General features: G+C 40.4%; 1 protein-coding gene across 2 annotated transcripts in view; it reads right to left on the reverse strand.

Moving 5' to 3' along the window:
• Window positions 1-4,499: 4,499 nt before the first annotated feature.
• DNAJC6 (DnaJ heat shock protein family (Hsp40) member C6) overlaps window positions 4,500-23,544 on the reverse strand; it is a 145,904-nt gene continuing 126,859 nt past the window's right edge. Inside the window, exons 17-20 of one of the 2 annotated variants that reach the window (XM_035018350.1) lie at window positions 19,039-19,302; window positions 9,634-9,776; window positions 7,969-8,145; window positions 4,500-6,856 (exon numbers count right to left, since the gene is read on the reverse strand). In XM_035018350.1, the coding sequence (XP_034874241.1) occupies window positions 6,755-6,856; window positions 7,969-8,145; window positions 9,634-9,776; window positions 19,039-19,302 (686 nt within the window). In that variant the 3' untranslated portion in view covers window positions 4,500-6,754. The remainder of the gene's footprint in view (window positions 6,857-7,968; window positions 8,146-9,633; window positions 9,777-19,038; window positions 19,303-23,544) is intronic. The other variant, XM_035018351.1, reaches the window with a different exon arrangement.

The following is a 23,544-nucleotide window of genomic DNA, read 5'->3' on the forward strand; positions in this document are numbered from 1 at the left end:
GCCCCTTTTCTATTGCTTTTTTCTAATTTTCAGAGACTGAAAGATAAAAGGGTTCCCCTGGCTGCCTGAGAAGTACAAATTCTCACCACCACCACCTTTCAGGATCCCCATTCAGTTTACCTTTTGAAAACTGTGAATTTGTTTTTCTAGCCCGTCCCATTTCTCCTCATAGATGTAAGGTACACTTATTAAAAACATTGTGTTGCTAATACCTGGCTCACTGTAGACCCCTGCAGGTCCAGAATTACACTGTGCTCTACTTTGTAGCCTGCAATCTACTCAAAATTGTTGAGAATGGTTTTTTTCCCTCTTTTGAGTATCATATTCTTTCTAATACCTGTTAAAGCATTCAGGGGAAACTGCCTATCAGCCAGCCATAGGCTGGAAGCCTGTCCTTTTTAACTCCTTTACCATAGTGCCAAGCTGCTCTCATGAGAAAGTTCAGACTTTTCCCCCCTTAATTGATTAGGATTTTCTATGGGGTCAGATCTCCCCATTTCCCTTTCTATTCCCAGGCATCCAGCAAGTGTTTGAAAAGCCATATATAAAGGTTTGCTGGAGCCTTCCAAGTCAGCCTGAGGCCAGTCCCACAGAAGGGAAGTGATTTTGGAGAAAAGTGACATTACCTCAGAGGTGCAGCTTGGTTTGAGTGCCTTAGGCTTAGCAGTAAGAAACTGAAAGATGGTGAGAAGCAAAAAGATGAGGTGTTTGCTCAGGGGTAATGTCTGAAATCAGAAAAATGCAGAGACAGTATTCGTCTCTAAATTAGGTTCCTGGACCTTATTTCTAAGTGTGTGTGGGAGGGGGTTGGGGGTGGGGTAGGAAAGCTTCCCACACAACACCAAGCAATTCTTGGACACCAACAGGGTGTCCTACAATTCAGTTCAATTTGACACTATCTACCTGGAGATGGCATCAAATTCCACAGGTTAAGGGCTTAGTCCTATGAGACTCCGCACCTCTCACCCTCCGACGCCAGTCACAAGCCAGGTTGTTACCTATGCTTCTGACCTACCTTGGACTTGAGACACCAGTTTTAAGTCGAGGTTGTTACCTGTACTTCTGATGGACTGGCTATAAATCAGAGGTTCCCAGGACCTCCTCCTGTTTAATTTGCTAGAGCAGCTCACAGAATTCAAAGAAACATTTTGCTTACTAGATCACTGGTTTATTTTAAAAGGCTATCCACTCGGGGTGCCTGGGTGGCTCAGATGGTTGAGCATCTGCCTTCGGCTCAGGTCACAATCCCAGGGTCCTGGGATCGAGTCCCGCATCGGGCTCCCTGCTCGGTGCAGAGCCTGCTTCTCCCTCTCCCTCTGCCATTCCCTCTGCTTGTGCTCTTCTGTCTATCTCTCTGTCAAAAAAAAAAAAAAAAAAAAAAGCCTATCCACTCAGGAACAGCCAGATGGAAGAGATGGATACGGCAAGGTGTGGGGAAAGGACACTGAGCTCACGTGCCCGCTCCAGGTGTACCCTTCTGTCCACATCTCCAGGTATTCACCAACTGGAAGCTCTCTGAAACCAATGCTTCTGGGTTGGTTTTTTTTTTTTTTTTTTTAAGATTTTATTTATTTGAGAGAGAGCAAGCATGAGAGGGGGGAGGGTCAGAGGGAGAAGCAGACTCCACTGAGCAGGGACCCCGATGTGGGACTCGATGCTGGGACTCCAGGATCATGACCCCAGCCGAAGGCAGTCGCCTAACCAACTGAGCCACCCGGACGCCCCTCTTCTGGGTTTTTATGGAGGCTTCATTACATAGACACAATCAATTAAATCACTGGCCATTGGCAACTGATTCAACCTCCAGCCCCTCTCCCCTCCCCGAAGGTCATGGGATAGGACTGAAAGTGCCAACCCTCTTAAAAACGTGGTTGGCTCCATTGGCAACCAGCTGGATCCTTCGACGCTTTCCAAAAGTCATCTCATTAACAAAAGACATCTTTATCACTCTCTACACTTAAGGGAATTCCAAGGGTTTTGGGAGCAGTGAGCCAGGAACTGTGGATGAAGACCAAATACATGTAAGAAAAATATTTTGGTCATCTAAATGATCAGATATATACTTCTTATAAATCACAATATCACAGTTCCCAACAAGGTTCCTGCCCACGCCATCTGTCCTTTCCAGTTTACTAAACACTCTAAAAGAGAAAGCCTCTTTCTAAAGGCTTTAACCATCCCTTAAGAAAATCTGCTTTCCTTTTGCCAGATGCTGCACTGAAAAATTGTTCGTCCACTTACCCATTCCATGTTTCCTCAAGAATAAAAGAGTCACCAAAAAAGAAAGTAAAACCCTAGAAGCTGAAACCTACCCCTGACTTGGATGTGTAAGATCCACATCCTCCACCATGCTGCCTAGGACTTCAGTGAACCACTTTAGATAAACTGTCATAGTCTCTCCTGGCATTGAATTCCCTCACACTATGAACTAGGTTATATTATCTCCATCTTGCAGATGGGAAAACTGAGGCTTAAATAGTAACTAGGGATAGAGAAGGTGAGATATAACCCAAAACCGTCCAACTCTACAGTCAGACAGTCAGCACTCGTACTACTCCCTCTAAATCTGTTGTAGGAATTAGAAGAACAGCAACCTCCTGTGTTTTACAGGGCAATCAAATCCATTTGTTCATTTTGATTTTCCCTTACATATCTATTAGTATCTGGCATACAGTTTACACAAAATATTGGTTGAATTAACAAAAATTAGTAAGTTTGTCATCCACAGTACCATCTCTCCCTATCCTACAGAAAAGATCTAGCTTCAAACCCCAGCTCTGGGTAAATGTCTCCATGAGGTAGGATTTACAAAAACTGCCTCTCAGAACTTTTTGAGAATTAAATGAGAAAACAAATGTATATCATAGCACCTGGGGTCGTGCATGCAAGATAGATGCAGTGGCAACCATCTGCACTGGGGTAGGCTCTCGAATCAATTCTTAAGTCAAACCTAAGGGTGATGCAACCATTGAAATCAGTCAATGTTAGTTTCTCTCCTTAACTCTCAACCACTACTTTTTCTCACACAGCCATTCCCTTTATAGAACCTACAATTCAAATCTCTGCCATTTTACGTAGGCAGATCTCTGTCATTCCAAGGATGTAGAAATAAGGGCCAAAGGCACAAGTTTCTTTTGAAGCTTTTTTCTATTTGTGTTGTTCACTCCCTACAACCCAAGGTTTCAGTGTAATTCCAGCCCCAATACTGACCTGCAGTGATCTACTTTGTCCTACAATCAGTAACAATGACAATAGCTCCTATTTCGTGAGTACTCACTTGATAGCAGTTTATACGGTCCCTAATTCCTCCATTGCAGGGTTGCTCCAATTACCTCTATTGTACAGGTGATAAAATTAAGCCTTAGTTTAAGAAACTTGTCGAATATGACAGTCCTTAAGTAGAAAAACCAGGATTGAAACGCAGTCTTCTGATCTCAAACCAATACTGTACCATTATGACAAACACCATGATTTATCTTTAAAAAGAACAACCAAAACCTATTTATTTGACCTAAACTCCCTCATGGATGTTTCCAGCAGGGAAAGTGTCCTGTTGCTGTGAAAACTGTTTCTGGAATCCAACGTTTGTGTTCACTCCTTACACAATGGTGTTTCATCAGCAGTATTAGGATCCAACTTGAACATTCTTCCAGACAGACACAGTACAGGGATGATTCAAATGCTTTTGATTTGCAGCATATGCTTCCAAATGAACATGCTGCTTCTATCCTTAAAGAACTAAAATACAGTTGACCCTTGAACAATACAGGTTTGACCTGTACAGGTCTATTTATACATGGATTTTTTCAATAAATACAGCACAGTACTGTAAATGTGTTTTCTCTTCCTTGTGATTTTCTTTACATTTTCTTTTCTCTAGCTTATTTTACTGTACGAATACAGTATTCTGTAATACAGAACATTATATATTATACTGTATTATATACATATACATACAAAATATCTGTCAATCGACTTTATGTTATCATTAAGGCTCCTGGTCAACAATAGTAGGCTATTAGTAGTTAAGTTTTGGGGGAGTCAAAAGTTATACATGGATTTTTGACTGTGTGGGGGGTCAGAAACCCTAATCCCTGCACTTTTCAGGGGTCAGCTGTATCTGTTTTGACAAAGTCCCAGACTCCCAGGATCAATCCCTTTGCTTCAGCATACAAACACAGCTTTGAATATCCATTAATATTCTATCTAGGAGACCAGAATTTCTACGCTGATTCTTTCTGAAACAGTGTTTTTGTAGCATGATCCAAAGTAAGTGTGTGTGTGTGTGTGTGTGTGTGTGTATAGGGGAAAGGGCGGTATGGGGGTGGTTAAAGTATAAATCCAGAAATCCTCTCAGATTACATTTTGATGCAATTGTATTAAATGCTTTTCATATTCTTTTCCCATAACTTTTCTTAAAAGTGAATCATGTCAGAAGATATAACTCAAACTTGTCATTAAATTCCTATAAGAGCAAAAATAACTTAAGTTTCTACAAATATTTTTGAGCCTTTTAATATACATTACAAATATTTTAGACCAATCACATTTTGTTGTGTGTAACATATTTACAAAACAAAAAATATATTACAATAAACATGAATGAAACAGTGAATCTGATCAACAACAAGCTTTGTCACAACCAGATATTTAAAAGGAATGCAAAAACCTGTTGGTCTGCATATGTTAAGAGTTTTGAGATAAATAGGGGTCCAGAATTATAATGTATCTGGAAAAGAGATGAAGGAAATCCCAAATTCAATAAGTTAGGTAAGATTTTTTCTCATTGCTAATTACATAATGTTTAATGATGTTTTATACTGTGAACATTGATGAATTACCCAAAAATGATACAAAGCTAATATAGTTCTATCATTTCAAAATGTACGTGACATTCACATAATATCCTTTTAATTATTATCATTATATACTATAGTTCACACAATATCTACAAATGTGAATGAGAAAAAAAAAAAAAACCAGGTCACAGCAACATGTCTCACATTCCAATTTTAAATAAGACAAGCACATACTGGATCAAACATTATTTCATAATACGTTAATAAATAACACCTATTTTGTTATGGTTACCTTGAACAGTGTACAGCTGTTAATTAAAAAGAGAACATTTTCTGTGAGTTTCACATTGTCAGTAAAGGGTAAAATAAATAACAAACATAACAAAAAAAGGAAGGAAGAGAAAGAAAGCAAGAAAGTGAGCAAGCAAGCAAGAAAGAGAGTTAGTTCCATATAGAACAGAAAGTATTTTTGACATGCTGCTTTTCTGGTACAGTTTGCCACAAGAAAATTAAAATAGAAACAAAAAATGATTGTCTTTTAAAAACAATTTTTGAAAGCTTTTCACAATATTAAGCATGAACTTTTAAGATTAGCATGGAAATCTTTTTGCCCATCTGCTTTGCATATATATACTATGCACATCGTGTATGTGCACACCCAGAGAGACTTCCTGAAGTCACGGGATAGCAACTGCTGAGCCCTCAAAATGAGAAACAGCCAAAACACTGGACTGAAATCCAACCAGTGTGAAGTCTGCAAAGGTCTCCTTCTTGCTTGGCTTTTACAGATGTCCCTGTGTGAATGCTGTTCCTGTGGACCTCCAGCTACTTTGAAAACAATAAACCCCACTGTAATAATCCAAGAGATCCAGTTTCAACAGGTGGGAGGGGAACCATTTGCCTGGATCCTGACAAGCCACCTGATTCAGTGGGAAGGTGAGCACAGCTCTCCCACCGCAGCCGCGCCTACCTCATTACTCGTGTTCAGTGTGGGGTTTCTATGCTCTCACCACAACTGCTCACAAACCTAGAGGACAGGGACTCCTTCCTAGATGTCGGTCCTGATACAATGTGACTGTGCCAAACTGCCTCGCAACCTGTTTCCAGCTAAGAACATTTTCTTGACTAAGCAAAAGAAAGAGCATGAAGCCTTATGGCAAAATTGTTTCTTTCAAATCAGGTTTAGAGTTGAAATTACATCATGAAGACATTTTCTTTAAGCAACCACAGTTTTCTAAAGGGAGAGGAAGGTAGCAGCCCACCTTTCTGACCAGGAACAAAGATTTCTATCTCCACAGAGCTCCCTGTTTTCTTTAGTCAGCATTTCCACTAAGTTTTAGCTTATCCAGGAAGAGCTGGCAATCACTGGATTGTAATACAATCACTTCCCACAGTTCAAGTTCTTTTACATCAGTCAGTCCTCTTGACCAAAAAAAGTATACAGTATTATGCTAAAGACCATTGTAAATTTCCATAAAAATAAAATACTCGGTGGTTGTGTTCCTAGAATCTATGTAAAGCCATGGCTCAAATTACATCTTTCCAAGAAAATCTAAAAACCATTAGTTAAAATCCATCATGTAATCCAATTATCATAGCTTTTGCTCATTAATCCTGTTCTCAGACAATGAGATGGGTGTTATGCCTTTGGCGACCTGTTTTCCATTTCCCCACAAAATGCTGAGTCAGCTCCCCAGAGGACAGGCTGGAATGTTGTAACTCCACAAGGTCGTCTGACTAAAAGTTCCTCCCCTGCTTTGGACTTTTTATGGTGGGGACTTGAGGAAACAAACATCCACATTCCTGATCAATGAGGAATTAATTCATGAGTAATTTGACAGTTTAGTACTAGATACATATTACTGGAGTTTTTGGTTCACCTGTGAAAACTTCGGAATTGTGACGCACGCTAAGCATTAGCACAGGTCTGCAGCAGGGATGGAAAAGCTCATAAATTAATACAGGGGCTTTTGACCTTGATTTTCAAATTCAGACCAGGCATCATTGAGCTCCATGAAAATCATCTTTGCATATTGTTCATAAGGCTGCCCGGTAGCCTGTAGAAAAAACATAAACAAAACAACACATTAGATACTGCAGACCCAAATTTTATTTGTCTTACAATTTTCACTGCTAATGTGGGGGCTCCAAGTAATTGAAATGTTTTTCCAATAGGCCATTTCTCTTTTTATAGCTCAATCTATGTGACCCTGATTATTATGACCTCCCCAGAACTCCCTCCCCTTAGGAATTCACATATGGTAACTCATCCGTGAGTGAATGCGCTTACTGAGTGCTTACAGAGCACTTACTGAGTAATGAAAGACGCACCCATTCTCCAGAAGTACCTACCAATGACAAAGGCTCATGACAGCCTATCTACAATTGATTGTATTTCTAAATTCCTATTTTCCCATCACTTCCCGGCCTTTTGGCTAAGATCAAATGTAAATTCCTATTTTCCCATTTCTAAAACAAATTAAGTTCTTGGTGACTGGTGACATGGGCATAGTTTGTGTGTTTTTCTAGGTTCTTGTTTCTCATTCTCTTTTGATTCACTGAAACACATCGTTTCTCATTAACTCTTCTCTTCAGACTAATCACCAAAAGTATGGAGAAATGAAAATCAAATCTATCAAATTCAAGCATGTGTTCCCAAGTGGCATTTCAACCATAGCCTCACATAACAGGACTGGTATAAATAACACCGACTTCATCTATATGACAGCAAGGTGACTCACTTCTGTCTAAGAGGTTTCTATGTATTATGATGATTTCAACCGGGGCCATGTGGTAGTTTCTGACATTGTAGAGCACCTATATGTGGATATGCCTCCATGAAAACATAAACTGGCATCATCAATAGGATGACAAATTTAGGTCCATTTTGAATACTTTGTTGATTTCCACCAGTTCTGCCAACTACATTCTAAAGCTTCTTCCCTATAGCCGTGGCTAAACATACTGCTGTATCTCTACAACAGAAAAATTTTCCTCTGTCCAGCTCTTAGCCCACCCTTACTATTTGTTATAGGCCAGGACACAATTTATATCTGATTCCTAAAAGTTAGTCAGTGGTAAATCACACACCTGAGTAAAGCCCCTTCACTCCATTATTGTATTACATAGTTTAATTTCTCTTGCTTTGTAAAGGGCAAGTTATACTCACTTTATCTGGGTGCACCACCAGCACAGCCTTCCTGTACACCTTCTTCACCTGCTCAGGTGTTACCAGGTCTGCCATACCAACTGGTTTCCACTTGGTCTCCCCAGCCCACAGCACAGTGTGCATTGTGGACAGAAGTGCTCTGATATTTCTCTCTTTGCCTTCAATCCATTCCAGAATCTGTCAACACAGAGGGAATTAGGAAATTCAAATGTTTTCAAGTCACAAAGATCTCCACCAAGACTCTGGAAACCCCTCCTGCCCCAGCAACATCAACTACTTGGGGCTCTGTGAATACTTCAAGCTCTTTCCTCAACCTGGGATCCTTTTCCACCTATATCTCCTGGTCTTTCTGGTTGACCCTTCATCATCCTTTTAAAGCCTGTTCAGGAATTTCATACTGTTCGCCTTTGACTGCTTGAATTCCTTCCTCTCGGCCCCACCTCGGAGTTAATCTCACTCCTAAAGCGTGAACTCCATGGATGCACACCCATGTCTACTTTGGTCTCTGTTATCTGCCTCTGTCGAGTGTCTGGCAGACAGACACTAAATAAGTACCCCTTGAAAAAAAGAACAAATTTCTTTGAGCTAATTCCTTGAACATGTTTCTGTCATATGTGTGATACTTTATTGAAATCATCCATGTGTTTGTCTTTCTTTGCCATTAGGCAGAGTTGTTTGAGAAAAGGTCCTGTTTCTTATACATCAGTATAACTCAGGAGCCAAATAACATGCCTGGTTCAAAACACAGCTCAAAAATTGTTAAATGAATGAATCCAAGTAGTTATATGAATGCTCATAATTTGAATCTTCTCAGTTTGAGCAAATGAGGTGATTAAGTTGAAGGGTTTGTAAGAATGCACCAGTATTTAGCACATAACGGATGTTCGTTCAGTGGGTATTTGTTGGTGAATGATGGCTACTCTCCCAAGCAACTAAATACCCTGTACCAGCTAAATAACCAAGCATAGTTTAAAAGAAATGAACCACTTTCTTTCAAAGAAAACTGTCAAGAGTTTGCCTAATGAACAGATGTTATTGAGATGGAGCATAGAGTTTTGGAAGAAATATGAAACCTCTCTGGTGTTACATGAAGTAAAGGCACGTGCAAACAAAGGATCCCATATTGCCCTCAAAAGAGTATCCAAGAATCTATGTATCTTTAACAAATCTGGAATTATGTTACATTTTTTCAAAATGTGTAAGATGGACTGGCTGTGCTAATCCTGGTCCTGGAGATCCTTTAATGTGGTCAACAGATTAGAGCACCATCTCCCAGTTAGTTCTAGCGTCAGCATATTTAGTACTTTGTCAGGTAGAAATTCACCCTTTCCATCTGTGAGAACATTCCAGTTCTCTTGATCTTTTACAAACCCATTCTCCACTACCTCACACAATTCATCCCCATAACTACCCTTTTGTTTCCAGGCTAAACCAGGAGTACCTGGTTTACAATTTTTTTTTTAATGGGGAACTATTCTTTTCCCCCAAATTCAATGCTACCTAGACTTCTAGAATCAAAACAGATAAAAGTAGAACTAGTCTGGTTGAAAGTTGGGGGGAAACAGTGAGAAAGCCAGGAACCAGGAACATTGATGGCTCCACACCTGGGACCTTGTCACATGACAGTCACACCAAATAATCACACTTGGCCAGGGGCTCACTCACCTTTAATTTCTCAGGATCCATTTCCTTAGCCATTTCCTCCTTTCTCATCTCAGCTATTGTTCGAGGTCCCTTTTTGTCTTTGTGTGCATTGAAACCTTGACCAGAAAGTAGGTCTTCAAAGTCAGCTGCTTTTTGTTTCCCTTCTGTAACAGAATTTTTTAAAAATCATTATAATTTTTACTCTTTTTATTTTTAATCCACCAAAGATATTTTTATTAACAAAGAATGTATTATTTGTTTCAGGGGCACAGGTCTGTGATTCATCAGTCTTACACAATTTACAGAGCCAACCATAATACACACCCTCCTCCAATGTCCATCACCCAGCCACCCCATCCCTCCCACCCCCTCCACTCCAGCAACCCTCAATTTGTTTCCTGAGATTAAGAGTGTCTTATGGTTCGTCTCCCTCTCTGGTTTCATCTTGTTTCATTTTTCCCTCCCTTCCCAGATGATCCTGTCTTGTTTCTTAAATTCCTCATATCAGTGAGATCATATGATAATTGTCTTTCTCTGACTTATTTTCACTTAGCATAATACCCTCTAGTTCCACCCATGTTGTTGCAAATGGCAAGATTTTGGGGTCCTTTTGATGACTGCATAATATTCCTCTGTGTGTGTGTGTGTCTGTGTGTGTGTCTGTGTACCCCACATCTTCTTTATCCATTCATCTGTTGATGGACATCTAGGCTCTTTCCATAGCTTGGCTATTGTGGACACTGCTGCTATAAGCATTGGGGTGCATGTGCCCTTTCAGATCACTACATTTGTATCTTTGGGGTAAATACCCAGTAGTGCAACTGCTGGGTCATACGGTAGCTCTATCTTCAACTTTTTGAGGAACCTCCATACTGTTTTCCAGAGTGGCTGCACCAGCTTGCATTCCCACCAACAGCGTAGGAGGGTTCCCCTTTCTCCACATCTTCGTAACATCTGTCGTTTCCTGCTTTGTTAATTTTAGCCATTCTGACTGGTGTGAGGTGGTATCTCATTGAGGTTTTGATTTGGATCTCCCTTATGCCGAGTGATCTTGAGCACTTTTTCATGTGTGTGTTGGCCATTTGGATGTCTTCTTTGCAGAAATGTCTGTTCATGTCTTCTGCCCATTTCTGGATTGGATTATTTGTTCTTTGGGTGTTGAGTTTGATAAGTTCTTTATAGATTTTGCATACTACCCTTTATCTGATAGGTCATTTGCAAATAGCTTCTCCCATTCTGTCAGTTGTCTTTTGGTTTTGTTGACTGTTTCCTCTGCTGTGCAAAAGCTTTTTATCTTGATGAAGTCCTGATAGTTCATTTTTCCTCTTTCTTCCCTAGCCTTTGGCAATGTGTCTAGGAAGAAGTTGCTGTGGCTGAGGTCGAAGAAGTTGCTGCCTGTGTTCTCCTCTAGGATTTTGATGGATTCCTGTCTCACATTGAGGTCTTTCACCCATTTTGAGTCTATTTTTGTGTGTGGTATAAGGAAATACCACAGTTTCATTCTTCTGCATGTAGCTGTCCAATTTTCCCAACACCATTTGTTGAAGAGACTGTCTTTTTTTCCATTGGACATTCTTTCCTGCTTTGTCGAAGATTAGTTGACCATAGAGTTGAGTGTCCATTTCTGGGTTCTCTATTCTGTTCCATTGATCTATGTGTCTGTTTTTGTGCCAGTACCATACTGTCTTGATGATGACAGCTTTGTAATAGAGCTTGAAGTCTGGAATTGTGATGCCGCCAGCTTTGCTTTTCTTTTTCAACATTCCTCTGGCTATTCGGGGTCTTTTCTGGTTCCATACAAATTTTAGGATTTGTTCCATTTCTTTGAAAAAAGTGGATGGTATTTTGATAGGGATTGCATTTAATGTGTAGATTGCTCTAGGTAGCACAGACATTTCCACAATATTTGTTCTTCCAATCCATGAGCATGGAACGTTTTTCCATTTCTTTGTGTCTTCCTCAATTTCTTTCTCTTTTTTTTAAATTATTTTTTTAAAATATTTTATTTATCTATTTATTTGAGAGAGAGAGAGAGAGAGAGAGAGAAACAGCATGAGAGGGGAGAGGGTCAGAGGGAGAAGCAGGCTCCCCGCTGAGCCGGGAGCCCGATGTGGGACTCAATCCCAGGACTCTGGGACCATGACCTGAGCCGAAGGCAGTCACTTAACCAACTGAGCCACCCAGGCGCCCTTCCTCAATTTCTTTCATGAGTATTCTATAGTTTTCTGAGTACAGATTCTTTGCCTCTTTGAGTAGATTTATTCCTAGGTATCTTATGGTTTTGGGTGCAATTGTAAATGGGATTGACTCCTTAATTGCTCTTTCTTCTGTCTCGTTGTTGCTGTATAGAAATGTCACTGATTTCTGTGCATTGATTTAATATCCTACCACTTTACTGAATTCCTGTATGAATTCTAGCAGTTTTGGGGTGGAGTCTTTTGGGTTTTTCACATAAAGTATCATATCATCAGCAAAGAGTGAGAGTTTGACTTCTTTGCTGATTCGGATGCCTTTTATTTCTTTTTGTTGTTTGACTGCTGAGGCTAGGGCTTCTAGTACTATGTTGAATAGCGGTGGTGATAGTGGACATCCCTCCTGTGTTCCTGACCTTAGGGGAAAAGCTCTCAGTTTCTTCCCCATTGAGAATGATACTCGCTGTGGGCTTTTCATAGATGGCTTTTATGATATTGAGGTATGTACCCTCTATCCCTACACTGTGAAGAGTTTTAATCAAGAAAGGATACTGTACTTTGTCAAATGCTTTTTCTGCATCTATTGAGAGGATCACATGGTTCTTGTTCTTTCTTTTATTAATGTATTGTATCACATTGATTGATTTGTGGATGTTGAACCAACCTTGCAGCCCAGGGATAAATCCCACTTGGTCGTGGTGAATAATCCTTTTAATGTACCGTTGGATCCTATTGGCTACTATTTTGGTGAGAATTTTTGCATCCATGTTCATCAGGGATATCAGTCTGTAATTCTCTTTTTGATGGGGTCTTTGTCTAGTTTTGGGATCAAGGTAATGCTGGCCTCATAAAATGAGTTTGGAAGTTTTCCTTCCATTTCTATTTTTTGGGAACAGTTTCAGAAGAATAGGTATTAGTTCTTCTTTAAATGTTTGGTAGAATTCTCCTGGGAAGCCATCTGGCCCTGGGCTCTTGTTTTTTGGGAGATTTTTGATTACCGCTTCAATTTCCTTTCTGTTCAGGTTTTCTATTTCTTCCTGGTTCAGTTTGGGTAGTTTTATACATCTCTGGGAATGCATCCATTTCTTCCAGATTGTCTAATTTGCTGGCATATAGTTGCTCATAATATGTTCTTATAATTGTTTGTATTTCCTTGGTGTTGGTTGTGATCTCTCCTCTTTCATTCATGATTTTGTTGATTTGGGTCATTTCTCTTTTCTTTTTGATAAGTCTGGCCAGGGGTTTATCAATCTTATTAATTCAAAGAACCAGCTCCTAGTTTCATTGATCTGTTCTACTGTCCTTTTGGTTTCTATTTCATTGATTTCTGCTCTGATCTTTATGATTTCTCTTCTCCTGCTGGGTTTAGGCTTTATTTGCTATTCTTTCTCCAGCTCCTTTACGTGTAGGGTTAGGTTGTGTATTTGAGACCTTTCTTGTTTCTTGAGAAAGGCTTGTATTGCTATATACTTTCCTATTAGGACCGCCTTTGCTTCATCCCAAAGATTTTGAACAGTTTTTTTCATTTTCATTTGTTTCCATGAAATTTTTTTAATTCTTCTTTCATTTCTTGGTTGACCCATTCATTCTTTAGTAGGATGCTCTTTAGCCTCCATGTATTTTGAGTTCTTTCCAACATTCTTCTTGTGACTGAGTTCTAGTTTCAAAGCATTGTGGTCCGAAAATATGCAGGGAATGATCCCAATCTTTTGGTACTGGTTGAGACCTGATTTATGACCTGGGATGTGATCTATTCTGGAGAATGTTCCATGGGCACTAGAGAAGAATGTGTATTCTGTTACTTTGGGATGGAATGTTCTGAATATATCTGTGAGGTCCATCTGGTCCACTGTGTCATTTAAAGCCTTTATTTCCTTGTTGATCTTTTGCTTAGATGATCTGTCCATTTCAGTGAGGAGGGTGTTAAAGTCCTCTACTATTATTGTATTGTTGTCGATGTGTTTCTTTGATTTTGTTATTATTTGGCTTATATAATTGGCTGCTCCCATTTTAGGGGCATAGATATTTACAATTGTTAGATATTCTTGTTGGATAGACACTTTAAGTAGGATATAGTGTCCTTCCTCATCTCTTATTATAGTCTTTGGTTTAAAATCTAATGTCTGATACAAGGATTGTCACCCCAGTTTTCTTTTGATGTCCACTAGCATGGTAAATGGTTTTTCCATACCCTCACTTTCAATCTGGAGGTATCTTTCGGTCTAAAATGAGTCTCTTGCAGATAGCATATAGATGGGTCTTGTTTTTTTTATCCAATCTGATACCCTGTGTCTTTTGATTGGGACATTTAGCCCATTTACATTCTAGGTAAATACTGAAAGATATGAATTTAGTGCCATTGTATTGCCTCTGTTCCTTTCTGTTCTATGTTACTTTTAGGCTCTCTCTTTGCTTAGAGGACCCTTTTCAATATTTCTTATAGGGCTGGTTTGGTGTTCGCAAATTCTTTTAGTTTTTGTTTGTCCTGGAAGCTTTTTTATCTCTCCTTCTATTTTCAATGACAGCCAAGCTGGATATAGTATTCTTGGCTGCATATTTTTCTCATTTAGTGCCCTGAATATATCCTGCCAGTCCTTTCTGGCCTGCCAGGTCTCTGTGGATAGGTCTGCTGCCAATCTAATGTTTCTACTGTTGTAGGTTACAGACCTCTTGTCCCAAGCTGCTTTCAGGATTTTCTCTTTGTCTCTGAGACTTGTAAATTTTACTATTAGATGTCAGGGTGTTGACCTATTTTTACTGATTTTGAGGGGGGTGGTCTGTGATTTTGATGCCTGGATTTTGATGCCTGTTTCCTTCCCCAAATTAGGGAAGTTCTCCACTTTAATTTGCTCCAATATACCTTCTGCCCCCTCTCCCTTTCTTCTTCTGGGATCCCAATTATTCTAATATTGTTTCATCTTATGGTATCACTGATCTCTTGAATTCTCCCCTCATGATCCAGTAGTCGTTTATCTCTCTTTTTCTCAGCTTCTTTATTCTCCATCATTTGGTCTTCTGTATCACTAATTCTTTCTTCTGCCTCATTTATCCTAGCAGTTAGAGCCTCCATTTTTGATTGCACCTCATTAATAGCCTTTTTGATTTTGACTTGGTTAGATTTTAATTCTTTTATTTCTCCAGAAAGGGATTCTCTAGTAACTTCTCTGCTTTCTTCAAGCCCAGCTAGTATCTTTATAATCGTCATTCTGAACTCTGGTTCTGACATCTTACTAATGTCCGTATTGATTAGGTCCCTAGCAGTGGTTACTGCCTCTTGTTCTTTTTTTTTTGAGGTGAGTTTTTCCATTTTGTCATTTTGTCCAGAGAAGAATAGATGAGAGAACAAAATACTAAAAGGGTAACAACGACCCCAGAAAAATATACACTAAACAAATCAGAAGAGACCCAAAACCAGGGGGAAAAGAAAGGGAAAAAAAAAAAATGATCAGGCTGGTGAATAGAACAGAGCCACACACTAGATTTTGGGTGTATTTTGGTCTGTTAGAAGAAACTGCCTCCCAAAATTTTAAAGAAAGAAAAACTTATATATATACAAAAATAAGGGTAAATATGATGAAGGGATGGAATATGACTATAAAGATGAAAATTCAAAAAAGATTTTAAAAAAGGAATTGATAAGAAGTTGGTTGAAAAAGGAAAGAAGAAAAATGTAAAAAAAATAGAAAAAGAAAAAAATAAAGAAAATTTAAAAAATTAACTTTGAAAGAATAAAGACATGGGAAAAAAGCCATGAATTCTCTGTGCTGTATTCCCCTAGTGCTGGAGTTCTGCCATTCTCATTGATCGGTAAACTTGGTCTTGGCTGGATGTTCTTTCTGATCTTCTAGGGGAGGGGCCTGTTGCCGTGGTTCTCAAATGTCTTTGCTGGAGGTGGCCCTGCCCTTGCTGGGCCAGGCTAGGTAATCTGCTTGGGTTTGCTCTTGGGAGCTTTTGTTCCCTGCAAGCTTTCCATGCAGCTTTGGAGGACAAGAATGAAAATGGCCCCGGAGGAGCCGAGAACTTGGGGCCCCACTCCTCAGTGAACCCCCAGAAAAAAGCAGTCAATCACTCCCGTCTTCCTGGTCTCCGGCCGCACTCCATGCTCACCCGGCCTGTGACCGAGCATTTCTGTCTCTGGCACACAACGCCATTTGGAGTCTCCAAACCCAACAGATTCCTGCGGTGCACTCCCAGCCACTCCTCCTGGGGGAGGAAGGGGAGTCTTCCCGGATCTGCTGCTTGTTGGTTCCCTGTTGGAAGAGCAGTTGCCTGACTGTGCCGTGGATCATGGTTTATGGCAACCCTGAGCTGAGAGCCCACTCCTCAGCTCTGTCTCTGCAGCCAGCTTCCCCGCTCCGATACCTGGGAGCTCTGCCGCACTCAGGCACCCCCGGGCTTTCTGTGACCCCAAGGATCCTGAGACCACACTGTCCCAGCGAGGGTTCCACCCCCTGCTTAGCCACTGGAGCAACGTCCCTCAGGGAAGCAGACTTCTAAAAGTTCTGATTTTGTGCTCTGGGGCTCTATCACTTGCCAGGAGTGGCTGACGGAGGCCCCCTCCCCCACCATCTATTCTCCTGAATATCACCTGGGATTCACTTCTCTGCACATCCTACCTTCCAGAAAGTGGTCACTTTTCTGTTCAGAGAGTTGTTGCTATTCTTTTCTTCGATCTCCTGTTGAGTTTGTAGGTGTCAGAGTGGTTTGATAACTATCTAGCTGAATTCCTGGGACCAGATGAAATTTAGGTCTCCTACTCCTCTGCCATCTTGCTCCTCCCCTATAATTTTTACTCTTAAACATAAAATCCTATCACCTCATAACACTTAGGGTCTCCAAGGTGCTTTCACATGCATTAGTCCTCTTACTCCTTAAACTTACCCAATGAGTAAGGTATGAGACTGTCATGCCCATTTGACAGATGAGGAAAATGAGGTCTGGAGAACCTAAGAGATTTGCCCAGAATCATATACCATGTCTGTGGCAAAGATAGGACTTCAGGCTGGATTGTTAAGACTAAATCCAACTCCATAACACCTTTCCCACTGTATCATCTTTTCATAGCTAAGGATATTCGTGATGCCCCCCAACCCCACCTGCCCTAGTCATACAACTAGTTAGTATCAGCAATGGGACTAACACTTGGGTTTGGGTACTTGCAGTCCACAGATGCCACTGCTTTCCTGCCCACACCCAGCTGACAGTTTGAGTCCCTCACAACAGTGCTCTTTTTCACCAAGTCTGCTTGTGGCTTCACAATCTTTCTTAATGTTTAGAGAGGTATGGTGGCAAAGAGCAAAGTCTCTGGAGCTGGACTCCCCAGGCTTGAATTATACCTCTGCCACTTACTGGCCAATGTAACCTTGGAGCAAGTCACTTATCATCTGCATGCCTCAATTTCCTCATCTGTAAAACAGGGATGGTGTTAACAATACTACTTACCTCATAGGGTTGTTGTGAGAATTGATAATTTAACATCTTAAAGGGTTTAGAATAGTGCCTCTTTAAATGTTTATTACATTAAAACAGAACCAAAACACAGAAATCCATGCTGTCAGTGCCCATCAACCAAAGTTGGCATGTGAAATGAAACCCATTTGTCATCTCTATACTGTAAGACATTCTGAACACACACGCGCACATGCACATGCTAAAATGTAAGTGGTCTGAGATGATGGAATTTGTCTGTCTTGTTCACTGCCATAATCCCCAATGTTTTCTACACTGAAGATGGTCCATAAATATCTGCTGACTGAAGCCAATCACCCTACATCTACTCAAAACAAAAATGGAGGGAAAGCCACAAGACTCTATGGAATTGTCTAAGCAATATCCACTGCTAACCAAAGAACAAACATGATGTTACATATTCCCAAGAAAAAAATCCCTGTCATGTTATTATTTTGAGAAGGCACTTGTGTCATATCCAGTAGAGTGTGACAGTTAAAGAGAAGGGGTTCTGGAGCAACATTGCCTAGGTTCCAATCTTGCCTTTGTCACTTACAAGCTGTATGGACTTAAGAAATTATTTATCTGTGGGGCGCCTGGGTGGCTCAGTTGTTAAGTGTCTGCCTTCGGCTCAGGTCATGATCCCAGGGTCCTGGGATCGAGTCCCACTCCAGGCTCCCTGCCTGGCAGGAGGCCTGCTTCTCCCTCTCCCACGGCCCCTGCTTGTGTTCCTGCTCTCGCTATCTCTCTCTCTCGGTCAAATAAATAAATAAAATCTTTAAAAAAAAAAAAAGAAATTATTTATCTCTGTCATAGATTTTTTAATCTACGACATGGGGTTGGTTTTGAAGATTATATGAAATAATACATGAAACTGCTTGGAAAAGCACCTGACACATGGTAAGCCCTCAATGTTAGCTACAGTTACTAGAAAAAGTAGAATTTCCTTTTCCATGTTCCACAGAGAGAAAGACCTGTTTCCTCACCATGTCCCTAAACATCTATACATTTAGTTCTTGAGTATGATCAGATCAATTGAAATGTAAAATACATTATAATAGGCTGTTTAAGAAACTCAAAATTAACCATCCCCACAAGGCAAAATACATTATTTTTTCCTTGTTATCAAGAATCCCATTCAAAAAAAAAAAAAAAAGGGAAAAGAAAGAGTCCTTTCCAGAGCATCCTCTAGCCTTAGCTGTTGGCCCATTTTGTGTTCTTTTAACTTTCTTCTTAGAAGAGAGAGGAAAAAAACCATCACAGAAAACCGAATGATCTCAGAAACATCCACCAACCAGAGCATAAGCAAGACCAAATGTCCAAGATGTACACACTCTTCTAATCAGGATCCAAGGGCAAATATGAACAGTGCTTGCAAGGTTCCAACCTTTCTCTCCTACCCCCTCTTCCAAAGGAATAACAGCTTCAAGAACCAGCCACCCCTCCATTCATATCCACTCCATATTCAGTTAGAGCTACTAAGCTAGGTGCTAATGATAACATGACACAGTCCCTGCTCTCCCTCCGGTCTCCATGTGGAAAGAGACAGACAAGTCTCAAAATAACGCAAGTCACAAAATAACGCAAGTGTTAAGAGCATGGTAAACCCAGGTACTTCAGGCACAGAGTGGGAGGTAGGGATCACGGTGTGCCTCTGCAGCTGTAAGATTCACTCAGAAAGCACTGGAATTGTTTTCTGTCTCCTTCTTCGGACACACACACATACATACGTGTAGTATGACAATACGGGCTACCCTCTGGTCAGGCTACACACCATCATCCTTACCCAAATTAGCTGATCCTTTCCCACGTTCGCTCGGCCCCCCAGGCATGGCTGAGAAGCTCACGTTGTAGTTGGGTCGGTTCTGGGGAGACGAATGGGGGACGCTGGTCTGTGGCTTCGACTGTGTCTGCTGCCAGCCATAGCCACCTCCCTGCTGCCACCCTCCCCCCATGGGCTGGGGAGATGCTTTCTGCGGTGAGCTGAGAGGTGGAAATCCTCCACCCAATCCAGTTGGCGTGGTGGGTTTGCTGGCAAATGAAGAACTACCTACAGAAACAAAAAGAGAGACACAGAGGAATGCTATTTTGAGTAGCCTCTAATTCCTGTGTCCCGAGTTATTGTTTTCAGTGACTTTAGTGGAAATGACCTTGACTGATAGCACCATTAACCTTCCTAATAGTTAAAGAAATTGCAGGTATACATTTCCTTTAATCTCCACAGTGACATTTTTAGGTATGTATTAATAGCCCCATCATTTTCTTCAGACAAACAAACTGCAGTTCAGAGCAGTTAAGTGATTTTTTTTTCAAGTCACACAACCAACAAGTGGCAGAACTGGGACTTGAATCCAAGTCTTTGACTCCAAGCCTGAAGAGCCCTGGCTTTTCCTACTGTGCCATCTTTTCTCTCCTTCCCACCTTCTAAGCACATTCGGTTTTTTCACTGGAAGAGAAACTACCAAATGACAAGAACAGAGAATAAAGCAAAATACGTTCACTCACTAAGGTACTACTTACATGTCAATGATTAAGATTAATCATTGTTTGTTATAAGTACAAACGTGGTTAGTGCCCAAGAGTAAACAAAGATGTTTTGAAATTTCACAAGTAGGTTTCAATTTCACACTTCTTGCATTTCACTGCAGGAGAGTAAACACAGCCAACACTATGACAACTTGGAACCAGGCAAAGGATCTTACTCAAGCTTTACAAAAATGATTATTAGTTTGTGCCGGGAATTTAAGTAGAATTCTGATTCCACAATCTCCTAATTTTTAAGAACTTGCTGCATACATGCTGGGCTGTTTCCAAAATACAAAGACCAGCTGTGACTTGTGTTTAAAGAGATAAAATGAGAAACTGAAATGTGGTGATCTCTAGGAACCCTTTCATGCACCAAACCCAAAGTAACAGTGATAATAAAATAACTAACATTTATGTACAAATTATGTTTGTGTATATTACTGCTTTCAATCTACACAACACTCTTAAGGAGGTAGGCAGTACTATTGATCCCACTTTATTTTTTTTATATTTTTAATCCATAAATACTTATTTTTAAATTTATTTTTATTTTAAATTTAATTAACATATAGTGTATTATTAATTTCATAGGTAGAATTTAGTGATTCTTCAGTTGCATATAAGACCCAGTGCTCATTCCAACAAGTGTCCTCTTAATGCCCATCACCCAGGTACCCCATCGCCTACCCAGCTCCCCTCCAGCAACCTTCAGTTTGTTTCCTATATTTAAGAGTCTCTTATGATTTGTCGCCCTCTCTGATTTTGTCTTATTTTTCCTTCCCTTCCCCTTTGTTCATCTGATTTGTTTCTTAAATTCCACATGAGTGAAATCACATGATATTTGTCTTTCTCTGACTGTCTTATTTCGCTTAGCATAATACCCTCTAGTTCCATCCACATCATTGCAAATGGCAAGCCTTCATTCTTTTTGATGGTTGAGTAATACTCAAAGTAATACTTTATCCATTCATCTGTTGATGGACATCTGGACTCTTCCCATAGTTTGGCTATTGTGGACATTTTGCTGCTATAAACATTGGAATGCATGTGCCCCTTCAAATCACTCTTTGTATCCTTTGGATTAATACCTAATAGTGCAATTGCTGGATCATGGGGTAGTTCTATTTTTAACTTTTTGAGGAACCTCCATACTGTCTTTTTTTTTTTAAAGATTTTATTTATTTATTTGACAGAGAGAGACACAGCGAGAGAGGGAACATAAGCAGGGGGAGTAGGAGAGGTAGAAGCAGGCTTCCCGCTGAGCAGAGAGCCCGATGTGGGGCTCGATCCCAGGACCCTGGGATCATGACCTGAGCTGAAGGCAGACGCTTCACGACTGAGCCACCCAGGCGCCCCTCTATACTGTCTTCTAAAGTGGCTGCACCAGTTTGCATTCCCACCAACAGTGTAAAAGGGTTCCCCTTTCTCCTCATCCTTGCCAACATCTCTTGTTTCCTGAATTGTTAATTTTAGCCATTCTGACCGGTATCTCATTGTGGTTTTGATTTGTGCCAAGTGATGTTGAGCATTTTTTCATGTTGACCCCACTTTAAAAATTTGGATTTAAATGGATTTAAATTTAAATCCAAATCTCAGAGAAGTTTCCTGACACGCTCATGATCTCACAGCTAGTTAACGGTACTGGGACTTGACTATAGGCATCCTACCTCCAAATGTCATGCTCATTTGCTGCACCCATAATCCCTAATTCCTCCCCAAATCTCTGAACCTGTTACTACAATTTATCCCTTACTGTCTCTTCTCTCTATAGATCTTTCCCTTTATTCTCATATAGGACTCCTTCTTCCTTCTCCTCTGGAAATGCTGCATTATGGACACTGGGACTTGGAGTCAATCTGAGTTTGAGTCTCAGCTTTATCACCCATTCACACACACATATATGCATCCATCCATCCATCCATCCATTCATTCATCAGTTTTTATAGGGCATCTATGTGCCATCTACTGTGCTGGGCGCTGGGAACACAGCACTACAGAAAATTATTGCTCTTCTGAAGCTCAGTGAAAACCTTCACCTCATGGAGCCTCCGTTTCCTCATTTGTAAAACCAGAACTACATCTATATCACAGGTATACCATAAAGACACAAAGACTTTATGGAAATATTTCACAAACCCTGGATTAAGCAAATTAGGAGGCATTATATATTATAATATGATGCAAGTTCATATGCCCAGCATACACTGGTACATCATAAGGGCTCATGGTATTGCCCCCTGTCAGTGTGTAACTCAGGAGCACGAAGTGTCTTTCATGAGCTCCTGGGCCCACCTGCCAACAGCACATCAACATACACCTTAGGCTGGGTATTCATTCTGCACTGGGATTTCATTTTACAGTTTAAGGATGTTTACTATCTTCCCTTCTGAATATATATATGTGTGTGTGCGTGTGTGTGTATGTATACACACACATATATATATAATTTTAAAATTCAATAAATATGGAAAAGCCTAAAAAAAAAAAAAAGTTTCCATAGTCCCATTACACTGCCATTTATTCATTCATTTATAAAACACCATCCAGCATCTTTCACATGCTAGGCTGCAGACACGGTGGTGAAAAGGCAAACGCTGATCCTGCTCTCAAGAGGCTCATCAACATTGCAGGATTTTCGGATGCCTACTCTTCCAGAATATTCTCTACCCATGTTCAGAAATTTAATTTTTAATGCTACTGAAGCTGGGAACTGACAAAAATGCAAAGCAGCAGCTAAACCCAGAGGCCACTGCTATCCTCATTAAAAGCTAAAGCAGTGGTTATCAGCCTTAGTTATGCATTATATTCACCTGGGGAGAAAAACTCCCTATACTCAGGCCACAGCCAGACCAATTAGATCAGAATGTCTATGGGAGGAACTAAGGCATTGGTGTTCACATCAGAATTGCTGAATGTGAAAATACCTTTTGGAGAAGGACACTGTCTTTTGTCTTTTCTGAAATGCAGCTATGTAATTGAGAAGGTTCATTTTAATCCTTAAAGCAATTGCCATGGTGTCAAAAATTCTGGCTTGTAGCCCTTGCTTATACACCTGTTCACTGTGTGGCTTCGGAAAAGTCACTTAACTTTCCTAAATTATGTGACTTGAAAAATGAAGAAATTTAGGAAACCAATTTTCCCAGCAGTTGTAATAATTACTATCTTTCAAAACTGACAAAGAAGTCCTGAACTCCTCCCAGCAGGTTTGTTGTTGTAGTGATATGGGTGTAGATATCCTGAAATTATTTTCGTTGTAGGACAGTTAGTGTTGTTGAGATCCAGGGCAATGGAAGACACATATGTAGAACAGGGCAAGGCACGGAAGATCCCTGTGGTACTGGATGGGATTTTACATATAGTTATACCCACTCATCTCCTCTCTCTAGCTCCTGAAACACAGAGCAGTGACACCCACTGCAGTACCAGTGGACACACTTGGAACACAGAACTTGGTTTCCAAATGCCATTTCTACAAAAAGGAATAAGGATTCCTTGGAGAATGACTGATTTTAGGACTGGGGGACAAATATTTCAAGACAAGCCTGGAGCATCTTGTGGTGCCATAAAGAAAGAAGGTTCTCAAAAACTGATGGACACAAGTGAAAAGGACAGAGGAGCCAGAAAAAAAGGGGTTTTCACAAACCAAACCAAATCTGAGATGAATCAAAATGATTCAAATGAATCAAAAAGGAATCTATTTCAAACAGGGTTCTAGAGGGGAGAGGGGTGGGAGGATGGGTTAGCCTGGTGGTGGGTATTGAGGAGG

This window comes from Mirounga leonina, unplaced genomic scaffold (assembly GCF_011800145.1).
Source record: "Mirounga leonina isolate KUSES-001 unplaced genomic scaffold, KU_Mleo_1.0 Mir_173, whole genome shotgun sequence".
In the NCBI taxonomy this organism is placed as follows: domain Eukaryota; kingdom Metazoa; phylum Chordata; class Mammalia; order Carnivora; family Phocidae; genus Mirounga; species Mirounga leonina.